We start from the raw sequence: 17,776 nt of genomic DNA, 5'->3' as shown, positions 1-17,776 counted from the left end.
AATTCAGGAGGCTGAAAAGTGAAGGAATCATCAAACCGGCACAGTTGGTGGAATGGGCAGCACCGGTCGGACTGGGTTGTGAAGCCTGATTCCTGAAGGAGGGCTCATGCCCGAAACGTCGAATCTCCTGCTCCTTGGATGCTGCCTGACCTGCTGCGCTTTTCCAGCAACACATTTTCAGTTCTGATCTCCAGCATCTGCAGTCCTCACTTTCTCCGAGTGAAGCCTGATAGCTTGGTTCACTTTTGTGGGGATTTTAACCAAATGGTAAACTGGACAAATACCCAATCTGTCACATAGAGGACGTTTACCCCAAGCTGGCCGGGTTGCTGTCCATCACAAAGCTGGACATGAACCACATGTACCTGTAATTGTGCTTAGATGAGGATTCCCTGAAGAATGCTACATTTAATACCCATAAGGGTTTGTACCAAAAAATGAGACTGCCTTTTCATGCCTGTGCAGACTTTCAGCAGATGGTGGAGAACATTTTACAACATTTTACAAGGGGCTATCCCAGGTTTCCATTTATCTGGATGGTGTGCTAAGAACTGGGAAAACCAATAAGGCCAATTAGAGAACTTGGACAGAGTCCTTAGGTGTTTCTCAAAGATAGGCATACGCCTCAGAAGGGAAAAATGTGTGTTCCAAGCACCCCAAATAACCTACTTGGGTCACAGAGTTGACACAACAGGGTTACATACCGTAGAAGATAAAGTGAGGATGATCAAAGATCCCCCAGCTCCCACATCTGTACCAGAGCATGGTTTTTCCTTAGATTGGTGAATCTTTATGGAAAGTTCATACATAATCTCACTTTCATCCTGCTACCCTTACAGCTGCTATTGAAAGCGTGTCAGCCTTGGAAATGGTCCTCTAGCCAAGACCTATCCTCTTGGGAAGTAAAGAAGCAGCCGTCATCCTCTAAGATGTTGGCACACTATGATCCCAAGCAATACCTGGTGCTGTCATGCGATGCCTCCCTGTACAGCATCGGGGTAGTGTTGGCTCACAGGTGACCCAATGGAGAGGAACAGCCAATAGCATGTGCTTCTCGGATTTTGGCTGATGCTGAATGAAGATATACCCAGATAGAGAAGGAACGTTTGACGGTCATCTTTGGTGTGAGAAAGTTCCACCAATGCCTTTACAGACGTAGATTTGTCATAGTACCAGACCACAAACCCCTGCTAGGGGTACTCAGAGAGATCAAGAGCTTGTTGCCCATAGCTTCCATTCGAGCTCAGTGATGGGCTGAATGCCAAGTGTGTACAATTACAAATTGGAACATAGTCTGGGAGGCCAAGTAGCAAATGCAGATGCCTTGAGCTGCTTCCTGCTGGTAGATACACCACGGGTGCTGCTGCCTCTGGAACAGTTCTGTTCTGGTTTTGAACTTTCAGGACACCCTCCCAGTTACTGCTGACAATATCAGACCGTGGACGCAACAAAGGTCTGATCCTGGCAAAACTAAAACGGATGGGAGAAACAAAAGGATCAGAATTGAAACCTTTCTGGGCCTGGCGAGACCAAATCACCATAAAGGATGGCATTTATTATGGGCAGTGAGAGAGATTGTCCAGAGCAAAGGTCACTTTCAAATACTGACCGAACCCCACCAGGATCATCCCGGGATTCCGAAGTTCTTCAGTTCTGAAGAAAAGTGACTGGACCCGAAATGTTAACTGTGATTTCTCTCCACAGACGCCGCCAGACCCAATGAGATTTTTCGGCAATTCCTCTTTTTGTTTCCCACACACAGTGTAGGAGTTATGCAGCAACCTAGCAAACTACGAGTTCAAATCCCACAGCGGTGTCTTGTCAGTTTGAATATCATTCGATATATATCAGTTACTGGTGGAAGTGAGCATGGATTCCAATAAAATCATAGACTCATACAGTACAGATTAGGTTCTTTGACCCATCAAGTCTGTACTGACAAAAATATACTGAACCTACGTGGGTCCTAGTGTCTCGCACTGGGCTTGTATCCTTGAATGTTCTGACATTTCAGGTGCTCAGCCAAATACTTTTTAATGTTTGTGAGATTTTCCACCTCAGATCCTCACCAGGCAGTGCATTCCAGATTCTCACCAACCTCTGGGTGAAAACACGTTCAAATCCCTTTGAAACCTTCTGCTTTTCACCTTATAATGTTGCACCCTTTGTTCTTGACCCTTTGACAAAGGAGAACAGCTGCTTTCTATCCACCTTCTCTCAGTCCCTCATAACCTTATTCACCTCTTTCAGGGCTCTCCCTCAGCCTTCTCTGCTCCGAAGAAAACAGCCTGAGCTTATCCAGCCTCCCTCCGTCACTAAGATGTTCCATCCCAGTCTGTATCCTGGTGAATCTCCTCTGTACTCCCTTCAGGGCAAGATGGCAGCAGAGTTCCAGGGCTGCGTGTGGTCTCTCGCCTGTGGCCATCTGCTCTCCTTCTTTGTTTTAATTTTGCTTCTGCTCTTTTCTTTCGCTTTATTTCCTTCTCTTTTGATCTTTTGTTTAGGCGGCAGGGGTCTCTTCAAGATGGCGGCGCTGGCAGGTGGGACTACAGCCAAGGTGGGACTTGTTGCCTAGTAGTGGCCTGGCCAGGTAGAGGACCCGGGGAGTGTGTGTTGTGGACCCAGCGGTGAAGAGATAATGCCTAAAGTGGGGCGACTCCTACGTTGGTGCGTCCAGTGCAGGTGGAGGTGAGGTGGTGGTAGTGGAGATCTTCATGAGACTAGGGTCTGGCAGGGACTGGGTTGGAAAGTTGGATTGTCTGATTTTTTTATTTTTCTAATTTATTCCTGTCACCTATAATTTATTTCTTCACTTTTCTAATTTTCTTTTGTTTCTTATGAATTTGATCTAAAGTATCTGTAAACTTTTCACTGCATTCATTTGAGTCTATGTGACAATAAAGCTAATTCAATTCACCCTCCCTCCAACAGCATGGGGACCAGAACTGCACACAGTACTCCAACTCTGACCTAGCCAAACACCTGTCCAATTCCTGCTCTTATAATCTATAGCATGACTGACTAAGGTAAGCATTCGATTTGCCTTCTTCAGGTATCTGTGGAGAAACAAGCTCAGATTCCTCTGTTCCCTCTAACCTTCTTACTTTCCTGTCATTCACTGAGTGCTCCCTTGTCTGGTTACTTCTTCCAAAGTATATCACCTTACATTGACCAGGATTAACTTTCATCTGCCACTGACCTGCCTGCACATATCCTGCTCTCATCCAAAACCATCCTTCTTACTGTCGCTACCTTTTCAAAGTCCTAACTGGTTCATGTGCATCCTTTACCTCCCCTTCTTAACCAATCTAGCCAACATGTGACTCCAGTCTCACACCAATTAATTAACCCTTAAGCTGTCTCCTAAATAGTATCAAACTGGGGGACAAAGAATAAAATCAGATAGAGAATAGGATGGACTAACATGAGTCAAGGAGACATTGTCAAGGTTCTGAATTACATATCCTGAGAATTTATTTTATTGAAAAGCTTCTTGAGAATCAGTTTCAGACTCTCAATTCCTTCCTATTGGACATCTGCAAAGAGGAGCAGTGACAACATATCACAGGTCATTAGAAATTTCTTAGTTGAGCAAGTTAAGGATGGCATCATATTGACAGAAAAAGCATGCAGTGTTGTGAAGATTACTGGTAGGTCAGAGATTGGGAATACTCCTGAAACCAGCAAAGGGTAACTAAAAATATGGAGGGGACATAAGACTGTGAGAGTAAACTAGCAAGAAATATAAAAACAGGCAGTAAGAGCTTCTACTGGTATATATGAAAGAGAGCATCCAAAGTAAGGCTGAGAGGAATTAAAAATGGAAGGAAGAAAATGGTGGAGACTGTGGACAAGACAGTAAATCTATTCCATCAGTAGCAGAATGTTAGAGGGATGAAGAGAGCAAGAAACCCAAACTGACCATGGTCACCAGCAAAGTAGCCTCAGGCTCTTCCTGGGACGGAAACTTGACGGGTTCCCTCAATATGGTGACCTGTGTCCTAGGTTCTTGAAGTAATTTGTGAATGCATTGGTTATAATCTTCCAAAGATCTCTAGATTCTGAAAAAGACTCAGTAGATTGGAAAACTGCAAATATAACACCTCTATTCAAGAAAGGAGGGAGACAAACAACAGAGAACAGTTTGCCGAATATTTGCCGTTGAATGAATGTTTGAGTTTATTATTAAGGAAATGGGGCACTTTGAAAGTGGTAATTTAATCAGGCAGAGTCGACACGGTTTTGTGAAAGGGAAACTGTGTCTGACAAATTTATTGGAGCCCTTTGATGATGTAGGAAGCATAATGGTTAAGAGGGAAATGGTAGGAACGATTAAGGCAAATGGATGCTTTAAGGGTTAAGCTGGGCAAGCCGGGTTGATAGATTTAAGTGAGGAATGATGGAAGGGAGCTCAAGTGGGTTTAAACACTGGCAAGGACTGGTTGGGCCAAATGGCCTCTTTCTCTGCCCATATACCCTAAGCAACCCACCTGCTTCTATTTCCTATTTATGTCTGTTCTAACATTGAGGCATTACCAGGCAGGAGCTAATGTAGGTTAGTAAGCATAGAGGGGGTGAGCAGGCCTTGGTCTCAGTTAGGATTCATTAACATTGCTTGCCAATGAAATCTCACCACAGCATCCAGTCAGTCCAGCCAGGTCTGGGTGTGTTCTGGGAGAGAGTACACCGTCTGCTGACAGGATCCAGTTCAGGCAATATTGTTTAAAACAGCTTCGAGTGCCAAAGGAAAAGTGAATGAAAACGTATCGAAATAAATAAGAATAACATTGATTAACACCTGATTTTATAATACTGAGAAAACAAATGCCAATAAACTCTTCTTAATCATAGCCATACAAAGGTCCTCACAACTACTCTGTTTTTTTTGTGTTAAAAAAATAAATTGTTTGAACTTTCTTCAATGATAAAGAACACGCTCCATGAAATTCCTTCATTTTGTTTTTAAAAAATGCTGATTCACCGTGAATCCACGCAGAGTGAAAAGTTCCAGTTGGACTTGGCACAGCGTTCTGTTTTGGTTAAGTGGAGGTCAGGTAATGACCCAGCCTCCTCCTGGTGAGTCAGTGACGGTTGACTCCGATATAGTCAATGCTGCCTCATGACGCTGCTGCTGTTGAAGTTGATGCAATCCATTAATCCAACGCCAGCCAGGCTAACACCACAGAACTAACAGCCAGCTTCACCTTCCAGCTCAATGCAATGGCGGCTCGAGGCACCCCAGCCTTAGATGTACAGGAGCAATTCCTTTTCTCATCTCCTGACTGGCTTTCATCATGATGACCCCGGCCCGTTCGGGCTCTGGAACGGGTGTGCTCGGATATCGATGAGTCTGCCTGCATCTCGCTGCACACCAGCCAATCCCTGGCCACAGACTTCGGATACCCAGGGTCCACTTGCATGTTACTGTGTGTCACTTTCCAGTAATCCTTCCCCTTAAAGAAGTAGGCAGCTCCTACACGGGAACACAAGAATTTAATTTGAGTTGATTGCTGATGCAGTGAAAAGTATTGTTTTGCACTTTATCCAGGCAAATCATAACCTACATAAGTATATAGGTCAGTGCTGAGGGAGTGCCGCACTGTTGGAGGGTCAGTGCTAAGAGAGTGCCACACTGTTGGAGGGTCAGTGCTGAGGGAGTACCACACTGTCGGAGGGTCAGTGCTGAGGGAGTGCCGCACTATCGGAGGGTCAGCGCTGAGGGAGTGCCGCACTGTCAGAGGGTCAGTACTGAGGGAGTGCCGCACTGTCAGAGGGTCAGTGCTGAGGGAGTGCCGCACTGTCAGAGGGTCAGTGCTGAGGGAGTGCCGCACTGTCAGAGTGTCAGCGCTGAGGGAGTGCCGCAGTGTCGGAGGGTCAGTGCTGAGGGAGTGCCGCAGTGTTGGAGGGTCAGTGCTGAGGGAGTGCCACACTGTCGGAGGGTCAGTGCTGAGGTGGTGCCGCACTATCGGAGGGTCAGTGCTGAGCGAGTGCTGTACTATCGGAGGGTCAGTGCTGAGGGAGTGCTGCACTGTCAGAGGGTTAGTGCTGAGGGAGTGCTGCACTGTCAGAGGGTTAGTGCTGAGGGACTGCTGCACTGTCGGAGAGACAGTGCTGAGGGAGTGCCGCACTGTCGGAGGGTCAGTGCTGAGGGAGTGCCAGACTGTCGGAAGGTCAATGCTGAGCAAGTGCAGCATTGTTGGAGGGTCAGTGCTGAGGGAGTGCTGCATTGTCGGAGGGTCAGTGGTGAGGGAGTGTAGAACCATCTGAAGGTCAGTACTGAGGGAATGCAGCACTGTTGGAGGGTCAGTTCTTGAGGTGTGCTGTACTGTCAGGCCTTTCATCTATCAGAAGTGATGTAGGTTCACAATTGGATGAAGAAGTTTCCATGACACTATTTGAAGAATGTGCCAGTTCTTCCAGTGTCTTGACCAGTCCCTGAATCAACATCACCCAATTGGGATGTTCGAGATTGTGAAAAGCACTGAAAATTTCATTTTACGTCAAGCTTGCATGTCATTGGCTCATGTCAAGTTGCTGAAGGGCAATGAGTGACATCACTTTTTTAAAAAGTTTTAAACCAGAATAAAGTCACCATTTCTCACGTCTCAGTGCCTGAGTGTGGCAGGGCATAAGGAGAACCCATACCTGGAGAATATGTTCACAGGAACATGTCACAATGATTTCTGGGTTTTGCCCCTTCGACAGGGAGTATGTGAGAATTGAATGAAAGGGACAGGTCACATCCCAAACTGCCTCACTCCCCTCACCCCCATCCCTATTCCCCCACCCCCTCACCCCCACCCCCGTTCCCCCACCCCCCTCACCCGCACCCCCGTTCCCCAACCCCCCCTCACCCCCACCCCCGTTCCCCCACTCCCCCTCACCCCCACATCCGTTACCCCCTTCTGAGTTACTCTCCTCAAGTGGCAAACTACCTGCAGGTCATCAGCTGGTGGGAAGCACTGATCTTTCAGCTCAATCTTTACGGAGTTTGCACAGCTTCATTTGTCCACCTCCAATATCCTGCCATCATGGAAGCAGTCAAGTTGAAGGGGAAAGCGGGTTTGCTGGATTGGTCTGCATTTATGTAGCACCTCTAACATGGTAAACCAAACCATACCCCCCGCCCATCCAAGTTGCTTCATGGAAGTGTTATAAAATAATAACCCAAGACGTTGAGGCTCATATTGAGACATTGGAACATAACAGCAAAAGCTTCTTCAAACAGACAGGTTTTAAGGAACACCTTAAAGGAAAAGAGGAAGGGGCAATGTTACATACAGAGTTTCAAGTGCAGGTAACTGAAGGCACACCAGGCAACAGTGCAGCGATTATAATCCGACAGTCTCAAGTGGCTGGAATTGGAGGAGCACAGAGATTGGTGGGTGGAGAGGGGAGGTGGACTGAGAGCCCAGCACGATGGGTCAACACAATGAGTTTCTAGAGGTTTTTGTGTGTCCCTACACCGCTGGTGAAAATCCAATTTTCAGCATCCAGCAGTCAAAAGCTGCATTCCTTGCAATAAATGCCTCATCTTTGCACCTCGTTACAGGGCAACATGGTGGCTCTGCGGTTAACACCACTGCCTCACAGCACCAGGGACCCAGGTTTGATTCCCACCTTGGGTGACTGTGCAAAGTTTGCACACTCTTTCCAGTCCAAAGATATGCAAGTTGGGGCGGATTAGCCATGCTAAATTGCCCGTAGTGACCATGGATGAGCAGGCTAGGTGAGTTAGCCATGGGAAAATGCAGAGCCACGGGGATAGGGTGCTTCTGGGTGGGATGCTTTTCAGAGGGTTGGTATGGACTGAACGGCCTGCTCCCACATGGCAGGATTCTATAGCTCTACATTATTAAATGCGAAGAGTGGTACCAAGTAAGTTGGAGTCCAAATAGTATTTTAACCTTGTTCCACAGTCATTTAATTAGGTCACAGCTGACTGGACCTCAAATCCATTTGCTTAAATTCCCCATAGCTCTTGATATCCTTACCCAATGTAAGGTGATCACCTCAGTCTCAAGAGCTGCAGTGGACTCGTTTTGGGGAAACAGGTTCCAGATTGCTGCTGCAGGTTGTCAGGGTCACAGAGGGGATAAGAACAGGAATTTGTAAGATGCCACCAGCTCAGTAAGTCTGGGATGAAGATATGTCAGTGGCAGAGCACAGAGAGACCTCACTACCCTTTCCAGCTTTCAGCACCTCAGCTTGCCTTGTTGTCAGTAAAGCCTTTAAAAGAACACAAAGAACAAATTGCTGGAGAAACTCAGCAGGTCTGGCAGCATCTGGGGAGAGAAAGCAGAGTTGACGTTTCAAGTCCAGTAACCCTTTTTCAGAACCTGACTCCTGCTGAGTTTGTACCTTTAAGAGAGCTCACTATCATTATGGCTTTAAGAGACATGCTCATGAAATCATTCCTGAGTCAGGTAGATGGGGCAGTGAAGGTGGCTTTCGGCACACTGGCCTTCATCACTCAGGGCATTGAGTATAGAAGCTGGGAAGTTATGTTGCAGTTGTACAGGACATTGGTGAGGCCACACTTTGAGTACTATGTTCAGTTTTGGTCACCTTGCTATAGGAAAGATGCTATTAAACAGGAAAGAGTGCAGAAGAAATTTACAAGGATATTGCCAGAACTCAAGGGTCTGAGTTATAGGGAGAGGTTGGACAAGCGAGGATATTTTTCTTTAGAGTGCAGGAGACTGGGAGCGGGGGGTGGGGGGGAATCCTATAGAAGTCTATAGTCTTTTTCAGTCTCAGTCTCAGAAAAAGTCTCTGTCTTTTTCCCAGGGTTGGGGAAATCGAGGACTCGAGGGCATCAGGTTAAGGTTAGAGGGGAAAGAATAAAAAGGAATCTGAGGGGCAATCTTTTTAAACAGGATGGGACACATATGGAATGAGCTGCCAGTGGAAGTGGTTGAGGCAGGTACATTAACAACATTCATGTCATGTGACCTGAGGGCATAAAGATCCCATAGTCCATCTTACCCTGTGGATCACTTGACGCATGACACTCATGGGTAACATGTTTCGCTGCTGTAAACCATGAATGTAATATTAGCCCAGGCATGTAGTCCCTGAGGAATGTAATGCTGACAGACCATTGATTATTGTAATAACTGTCTGTTGGATCCTTCAATACCAGCACATCCACACCCAGTTTCCAATGTCATGGGAGACAACTGACGCGGCTGGAGATAAACTCACACCAGGTTTCCCTGATAGCGATCGCCAAAACCATGAACGTACCATCAGACCACTTCATGGCATCGTCGAGTTGGCTGGGCAGCCCCTGCCACTGACCCATGTCCTTTGGGTAATCAGGGTCCATTCTCCGCAGGTGGTCGTCATATCTCCAGTACTGGTTGTCCTTAAAGAAGTAGGTTTTATCGTCGTGGGGACAGACAAATGCTGCATCAATACTCTTCACCGACAGGTCAAAGTCACTGATGAAGCGTGGGTAACTCTCCTCGACATTATTATCTTTGAACACCCAGTACCGCTCCCCTGTTAAACACAATACCAACACACAGTCAGGCTTAGCATACCTCCAAACAGGTGGCTCGTACTATTTGGTTAATCAACTTCTCTTCTCAGTCGTAAAGTATTGGATTTCTGCAAAACCATAGATTGATACAGGGATGCCATACAACCTAATACTGACCCTCTGACAGTGCGGCACTCCCTCAGCACTGACCCTCTGACAGCGCAGCACTCCCTCAGCACTGACCCTCCGACAGTGCAGCACTCCCTCAGCACTGACCCTCTGACAGTGCTACACTCCCTCAGCACTGACCCTCTGACAGTGCAGCACTCCCTCAGCACTGACCCTCTGACAGTGCAGCACTCCCTCAGCACTGACCCTCTGACAGTGCAGCACTCCCTCAGCACTGACCCTCTGTCAGTGCAGCACTCCCTCAGCACTGACCCTCTGACAGTGCTACACTCCCTCAGCACTGACCCTCTGACAGTGCTACACTCCCTCAGCACTGACCCTCTGACAGTGCAGCACTCCTTCAGCACTGACCCTCTGACAGTGCAGTACTCCCTCAGCACTGACCCTCTGACAGTGCTACACTCCCTCAGCACTGACCCTCTGACAGTGCTACACTCCCTCAGCACTGACCCTCTGACAGTGTAGCACTCCTTCAGCACTGACCCTCTGACAGTGCAGCACTCCCTCAGCACTGACCCTCTGACAGTGCTACACTCCCTCAGCACTGACCCTCTGACAGTACAGCACTCCCTCAGCACTGACCCTCTGACAGTGCAGCACTCCCTCAGCACTGACCCTCTGACAGTTCTACACTCCCTCAGCACTGACCCTCCGACAGTGCAGCACTCCCTCAGCACTGACCCTCTGACAGTGCAGCACTCCCTCAGTACTGACCCTCTGACAGTGCAACACTCCCTCAGCACTGACACTCTGAAAGTGCCCACTCCCCCAGCACTGGCCCATTAACAGTGTGGCACTCCCTCAGCACTGACCCTCCGACAGTACTGTGCTCCCTCAATTCTGACACTTGACAGTGCGGCACTCCCTCAGCACTGACCCTCTGACAGTGCTACACTCCCTCAGCACTGACCCTCTGACAGTGCTACACTCCCTCAGCACTGACCCTCTGACAGTGCAGCACTCCCTCAGCACTGACCCTCTGACAGTGCAGCACTCCCTCAGCACTGACCCTCTGACAGTTCTACACTCCCTCAGCACTGACCCTCTGACAGTGCAGCACTCCCTCAGCACTGACCCTCTGACAGTGCAACACTCCCTCAGCACTGACCCTCTGAAAGTGCCCACTCCCTCAGCACTGGCCCTTTAACAGTGTGGCACTCCCTCAGCACTGACTCTCCGACAGTACTGCACTCCCTCAATTCTGACACTTGACAGTGCGGCACTCCCTCAGCAATGACCCTCTGACAGTGCAGCACTCCCTCAGCAATGACCCTCTGACAGTGCAGCACTCCCTCAGCACTGACCCTCCGGCAGTGTGGCACTCCCTCAGCACTGATCCTGCGGCAGTGTGGCACTCCCTCAGCACTGACCCTCCAACAGTGTGGCACTCCCTCAGCACTGACCCTCTGACAGTGTGGCACTCCCTCAGCACTGACCCTCCAACAGTGTGGCACTCCCTCAGCACTGACCCTCCGACAGTGTGGCACTCCCTCAGCACTGACCCTCCGACAGTGTGGCACTCCCTCAGCACTGGCCCTCTGACAGTGTGGCACACTCTCAGCACTGACCCTCCGACAGTGTGGCACTCTCTCAGCACTGACCCTCTGACAGTGTGGCACTCCCTCAGCACTGACCCTTCGACAGTGTGGCACTCCCTCAGTATTGACCCTTCAACAGTGTGGCACTCCCTCAGCACTGACCCTGCGGCAGTGTGGCACTCCCTCAGCACTGACCCTGCGGCAGTGTGGCACTCCCTCAGCACTGACCCTGCGGCAGTGTGGCACTCCCTCAGCACTGACCCTGTGGCAGTCTGCCTCTGTACCAATAAATGGGATTTTTCTGTATGTCTGACCATCAACCAGTTTTGACAATTTGGTGCCAATTCACAGTTAGGCCTGTCAGTTACAGACAAAAGGGTCCTATTGCCTGTTTTGATCAGTGCCTTTCCCAATGTTGGCCAGGAAGCCAGCAGTTCAGTGTGGGACACACCTTCCTTGCTGTTGTCAATGCAAAGATCAAAGAATTCCATTCTGGTATCAATCCATGGAACAAATGATTGAACACGTTGGGGCTCAATTCTCTGGGAAAGGGATGCTTTCCAGATAAGTTAGTCAAGGCTTTTAAAATAATGAATGTGTGGGGTTTGAGATTTGACATACAAATATTTCCTTTTCTGGGGGATCCATACAGGTAAACTGGCCATGAGCAGCTGTAACAGGGTGTCCAGGAGAATGCTTTGTACCAGACAGTGGTGGGCACTGCCCGGGGCAGATTTTACTGTCAGCTACACGTGGAAGTGGAATTGAAGGCAGGAGAAAACATACCAGACTGTGGGAAAAGACCAATGAGAGCCGGATAGGAAGGATGGCTTGACCAATGGGCTGTAAGCAGTCAGGCAGGAGGCTGGAAGAATGCAGCAAGCCAGGCAACATCAGGAGGTGCAGAAATTGATATTGCGGGTATAACCCTTCTTCAGGACTAGGGGTTCCAGCATCTGCAGTTTTTTTGTCTCTACCAATGGGCTAGCATGTGCTCAATGGGCTGACAGGCCTCCTTCTCTCCTGAAATGGTGTATGATTCTGTAATGCTGACAGAAGGATTGTTTGTGGCAGAGAACTGGATGAAACACATGGAAGAGAGCAATGCTGAAGATGGGCTGAAGAGAGAGTGGGAAGAGGGGCCTCATGTGGAGTGGAAACTGTGGGGCAGAATGGTCTGTTTCTTTGCTCAAGGTTTGATGTAACAGAGGCTAAAATGGATGTGAAAATACTCCTTAAGATTGATTTTAGAAGCTATGGTTCTATATTAAGGATTTTAACCCTTAATTTTTCAGTGTCTTTCAGATCAAGGTCTACAGCTGCTCATTATGAAATCATCAGCTTATTATCAAGGAACATAACTCAGCTTTTCGATTTATGCCACCACTTCTCATTGGCCTCACAGTGTGACTCTGAAGATAAACCCTGTTCGACAATGTTTACTCAGCAATGTCTGCATTACAAACCTGCAGGATTCAGTGTTTCTTAGGAATCTGTTGTTACTAAATTGTAAAGATGTGACCTCATAACCCAGGCTGTCACTTCCTGAGTAATACCCCAACACAAACCAAACACGATAATTCCAGTTCCATTTCCCCCCTTAAATGAAAGCAGCATACAGAGAAACTCAGCAGATCTGGCAGCATCTGTGGAGAGAGAGAGAGAGACAGCTAATGCTTCAAGTCTGAAGAAGGGTCATGGGACTCACAGTGTTAACTGTTTCTTTCTTCATAGATACTGCCAGACCTGCTGAGTTTCTCCAGCATTTTGTGTCTGTTGTGCTTTGGCTCATTTTGTTCTGACCAGCCCATAATAATCAGCTGCTTCCTCCCACAGTTTTAAAATGGGGGAGCAGGAAGTGGCCATTCAGGCTTGCTGCACTCTCCTATCTACACCCACCTGCCTTCACTCCATATCTCTTAATAGCTTTGCTGAACAAAATCCGACCTCCGATTTATAGTGATCGATTATGCCCTGGCATTTAATCCAGTGACCCAGGTCATGTTTCCAGGACCTGGGTTTGAACCCACCACACCTGATGGTGGAATTTGATTTTAATAAAAATCTAATGATGACCAGGAAACAAATGTTAATTGCTGAAAAATCCATCTGATTCACAAATGTCCTTTAGGAAGCATAAGAACATAAGGACGAGGAGCAGGAGTAGGCCACTCGGCCCTTTAAGCCTGCTCTGCCATTCAGTATGATCATGGCTGATCTTTTCACGGCCTCAGCTCCACTTACCCGCCCTTTCACCGTAACCCTTAATTTCTATACTCTTCAAAAATCCATCTAACTTTGCCTTAAACCATTCAATGAGGAAGCCTTGACTGCTTCACTGGGCAGGGAATTCCACAGATACACAACCCTTTGGGTGAAGATCCTTCTCAACTCAATCCTAAACCTGCTCCCGCTAAGTTTGAGGCAATGCCCTCTTGTCCTGGTTTCCCCTGCCAGTGGAAACATCCTCTCTACTTCCATCTTATCGATTCCCTTCATAGTTTTATGTTTCTATACAATCCCCCTCATTCTTCTGAATTCCAATGAATATAATCCCAGTCTACTCAGTCTCTCCTCATAAACCAACCCCCTCAAGTCCAGAATAAACCTCCTCTGCACCCCCTCCAGTGCCAGTACATCCTTTCTTAAGGAAGGAGACCTCAACTGCAGAGTATTCCAGGTGTGGCCTCACCAGCATCTTGTAACATAACCTCTCTGTTTTTAAATTGCATCCCTTTAGCAATGAAGGACAAAATTCCATTTGCCTTCATGATTACCTGCAAACCAATCTTCTGTGTTCATGCACAAGGACACCCAGGTCCCTCTGCAGAGCAGCATGCTGCAACTTGTCACCATTTTGCTGTTACTTCACCCAAAGTGAAGGACCTCACATTTTCCAACAGTGCCCTCCAACTGCCAGACCCTTGCCCACTCACTTAACCTGTCTACATCCCTCTGCAGACATTCACAGTCCTCTGCACACTTGCTCTACCACTCATCTTAGTGACAGAAGTGGGTACTGGAGATGCTAGAAATCAGAGTCTAGACTAGAGTGGTGCTGGAAAAGCACAGCAGGTCAGGCAGCATCCGAGGAGCAGGAAAATCAAATTTTTGGGCAAAAGCCCTTCATCAGGACACGCATCTTAGTATCAACTGTGAACGTTGACACTCTACATGTGGTCTCTAACTCTAAATCATCGATGTGGGCAGCACAGTGGCACAGTGGTTAGCTCTGCTGCCTCACAGCGCCAGAGACCCGGGCTCATTCCCCTCCTCAGGCGATCCACTGTGTGGAGTTTGCACGTTCTCCCCGTGTCTACATGGGTTTCCTCCGGGTGCTCTGGTTTCCTCCCACAGTCCAAAAATGTGCAGGTTAGGTGAATTGGCCATGCTAAATTGCCCATAGTGTTAGGTGAAGGGGTAAATGTAGGAGGGTGGGTTGCGCTTCAGCGGGTCAGTGTGGACTTGTTGGGCCGAAGGGCCTGTTTCCACACTGTAATCTAAAAAATGTAAACAATTGTAATCCCAACACTGATCCCTGGGACACACCACTAGCTACTGATTGCTAACCAGAAAAACATTCATTTATCCCCACTCTTTGCTTCCAGTTAATTAATCAATCCTCTATCCATCCCAATACATTACCCATAACACCTTGCACCTTTATCTTTTGCAGCAGCCTTTTGTGCAGCACCTTGTTGAATACCTTCTGGAAATCCAGGTACACCACATCTACTGGGTCCCCATTGTCCACCACTGTCCTCAAAGAATTCCAGTAAATTAGTTCAACATGATCTGCCTTTCATGAAACCATGCTACACTTGCCCGATGGAACAATTTCTATCCAGATGTTTCATTATTTCTTCCTCGGTTATAGATTCAAACATTTTCCCCACTAAAGAAGTGAAGCTCATGGACCTGTCGATATCTACCTTTGTCTACCTCCTTTTTAAAACAATGGCATCAATTTGCTGTTTTCCAATCTGCCAGAACCAGAAGAAAACTGTCTGCCTCACCTAATCTGACCTACGGGTCACTCCAGACCCACAGCCATGTGGCTAACTCTGAACTGCATGATGGGCAATTGAGGATAGATAATACCCAGCCTGGGAATGAATAAAAGGAGCTGGTGATGGCTATTAAAACACACCATGGTGAGAAACCCTGAGTTTTAACAGAGGGTTTACCCTGTTCCTGTAAATGCACAAAATCACATAACATAGGGCAAGATGGGGCTGGGGCAGATTGTGATTCCCAGACCAGTCAATGCGAAAACGAAGGAGAAGATTAAGTAGAGGTGTTCAAATGCGGAAGAGATTTGCCAGAGTAGACAGTGGCACAAGGGAAGATATTGCTCAGTCAGCCGTAATGGTAACTGGGGATGATGAAATGATATTTGTAAAGCCTGATAAGTTGGTGGAAGCACATTCAACAATTGCCTTCAAAAGGGAACTGCATACAAACTTGAAAAGGGCAGAACCAAATGACCAGACCATGGGGAGAGAGCAGGGTGTGGAGTTTGTTAGAAACTTCTCTCAAACAGCTGATTCAGGCACCAGGAGCTAACAGACACCCGCCTGTGCTCTGTCATCTTATCATTCTGATACATATCTCTGTGGGCTGTTTACTATAATGTAAAGACAAAATAACATGATTACATGTTTTTGATAAAGTCCCACAAGGAATCCTAATGCTTAAAGTGACAGCCCGTGGGATCCGAGGAAATTTGATAAATTGGATCCAGAATTGACTGAGTGGCAGAAACCCGAGTGTGATGGTTGAGGAATGTTTTTATGAATGAAAGTGTGTGCCCAGTGAAGCCCCATATGGATCAGGGTTAGGGCCCTTGCTGTTTGTGGTATATATAAATGTTGGGAGGGTTGATCTGTAAGTTTGTGGACAATGTGAAAATTTGTGAGTGGTAAATAGTGAGGGAGATAGCCTGGGACTACACGAGGATATAGATGAACTGGACAGATGGGCTGATTAATCCGGATCAGTGTAAAATGATGCACTTGGGCAGGAGAAACAAGGCAAGGGAATACATGATTGGAAGGATCTAAGGAAACACCGAGAGACCCTAATGTACATATTCACCAGCCCCTTAAGGTAGTGGGATACTTAGATAAAATGGTTAAGAAGGCACATGCCTTTAATAGCCGAGGTATAGAGCCGGGAGGTGATGCTGGAACTGTATAAAATATTGGTTAGGCCACAGCTGAAGTAATGGGTGCGGTTCTGGAATTCACATTATAGGGAGGATGTGATAGCACTGGAAGAGGGAGATTTACAAGGATGCTGCTGGGGCTGGAGAGTTTCAATGATGGAGAGAGATTGGACAGACTGGGGCTGTTGTCCTTGGAGCAGATGGGACTGAGGGTGACATGATTGAGATGGAGAACATGATGAGGGGCATGGACAGGGTAGACATAAAGAATCCTTTCCCCTTGGTGGAGGGATCAGCGAGCAGGAGGTGGAGATTGAAGGTTCAGGCCAAGAGGTTTCGAGGAGATGTGAAAAAAAAATGCTTCCACCCAGAGGGTTTTGGGAGTCTGGAACTCCCTACCAGTAAGGGTGGGAGAGTCATAGAGTCATAGAGATGTATAGCATGGAAACAGACCCTTCGATCCAACTCGTCCATGCCGACCAGATATTCCAACCCAATCTAGTCCCACCTGCCAGCACCCGGCCCATATTCCTCCAAACCCTTCCTAATCATATACCCATCCAGATGCCTCTTAAATGTTGCAATTGTACCAAACTCCACTACTTCCTCTGGCAGCTCATTCCATAGACGTACCACCTTCTGAGTGAAAAAGTTGCCCCTTAGGTCCCTTTTATATCTTTCCCCTCTCACCCTAAACCTATGCCCTCTGGTTCTGGACTCCCTGACCCCAGGGAAAAGACTTTGTCTATTTATCCTATCCATGCCCCTCATAATTTTGTATACCTCTATAAGGTCACCCCTCAACCTCCGACGCTCCAGGGTAAACAGCCCCAGCCTGTTCAGCCTCTCCCTGTAGCTCAGATCCTCCAACCCTACAACATCCTTGTAAATCTTTTCTGAACCTTTTCAAGTTTCACAACATCTTTCCGATAGGAAGGAGACCAGAATTGCATGCAATATTCCAATAATGTCCTAACCAATGTCCTGTACATCCGCAACATGACCTCCCAGCTCCTGTACTCAATACTCTGACCAATAAAGGAAAGCATACCAAATGCCTTCTTCATTATCCTATCTACCTGCGACTCCACTTTCAAGGAGCTTTGAATCTGCATTCCAAGGTCTCTTTGTTCAGCAACACTCCCTTGGACCTTACCATTAAGTGTATAAATCCTACAAAGATTTGCTTTCCCAAAATGCAGCACCTTGCATTCATCTGAACTAAACTCCACCTGCCACCTCTCAGCCCATTGGCTTATCTGGTCCAGATCCTGTTGTAATCTGAGGTAACCCTCTTCGCTGTCCACTACCCCTCCAATTTTGGTGTCATCTGCAAACTTACTAACTGTATCTGGCAGAACAGTGAGGAAGCATTTAGATATACACCTACAAAAC

At 47.5% G+C, this 17,776-nt stretch overlaps 1 protein-coding gene across 2 annotated transcripts in view; it reads right to left on the bottom strand.

Annotated features, from left to right (window-relative positions):
• Positions 1-4,937: 4,937 nt before the first annotated feature.
• Positions 4,938-17,776, bottom strand: part of mmp17a (matrix metallopeptidase 17a) — a 100,066-nt gene continuing 87,227 nt past the window's right edge. The window contains exons 9-10 of one of the 2 annotated variants that reach the window (XM_060843901.1): positions 9,250-9,507; positions 4,938-5,473 (exon numbers count right to left, since the gene is read on the bottom strand). In XM_060843901.1, the coding sequence (XP_060699884.1) occupies positions 5,154-5,473; positions 9,250-9,507 (578 nt within the window). In that variant the 3' untranslated portion in view covers positions 4,938-5,153. The remainder of the gene's footprint in view (positions 5,474-9,249; positions 9,508-17,776) is intronic. The other variant, XM_060843902.1, reaches the window with a different exon arrangement.

The sequence above is a fragment of the Hemiscyllium ocellatum genome, chromosome 24, assembly GCF_020745735.1.
Source record: "Hemiscyllium ocellatum isolate sHemOce1 chromosome 24, sHemOce1.pat.X.cur, whole genome shotgun sequence".
Lineage (NCBI taxonomy): Eukaryota > Metazoa > Chordata > Chondrichthyes > Orectolobiformes > Hemiscylliidae > Hemiscyllium > Hemiscyllium ocellatum.
The sequence above is the reverse complement of the archived record's forward strand: the minus strand, read 5'-3'. Positions and strand labels throughout refer to the sequence as shown.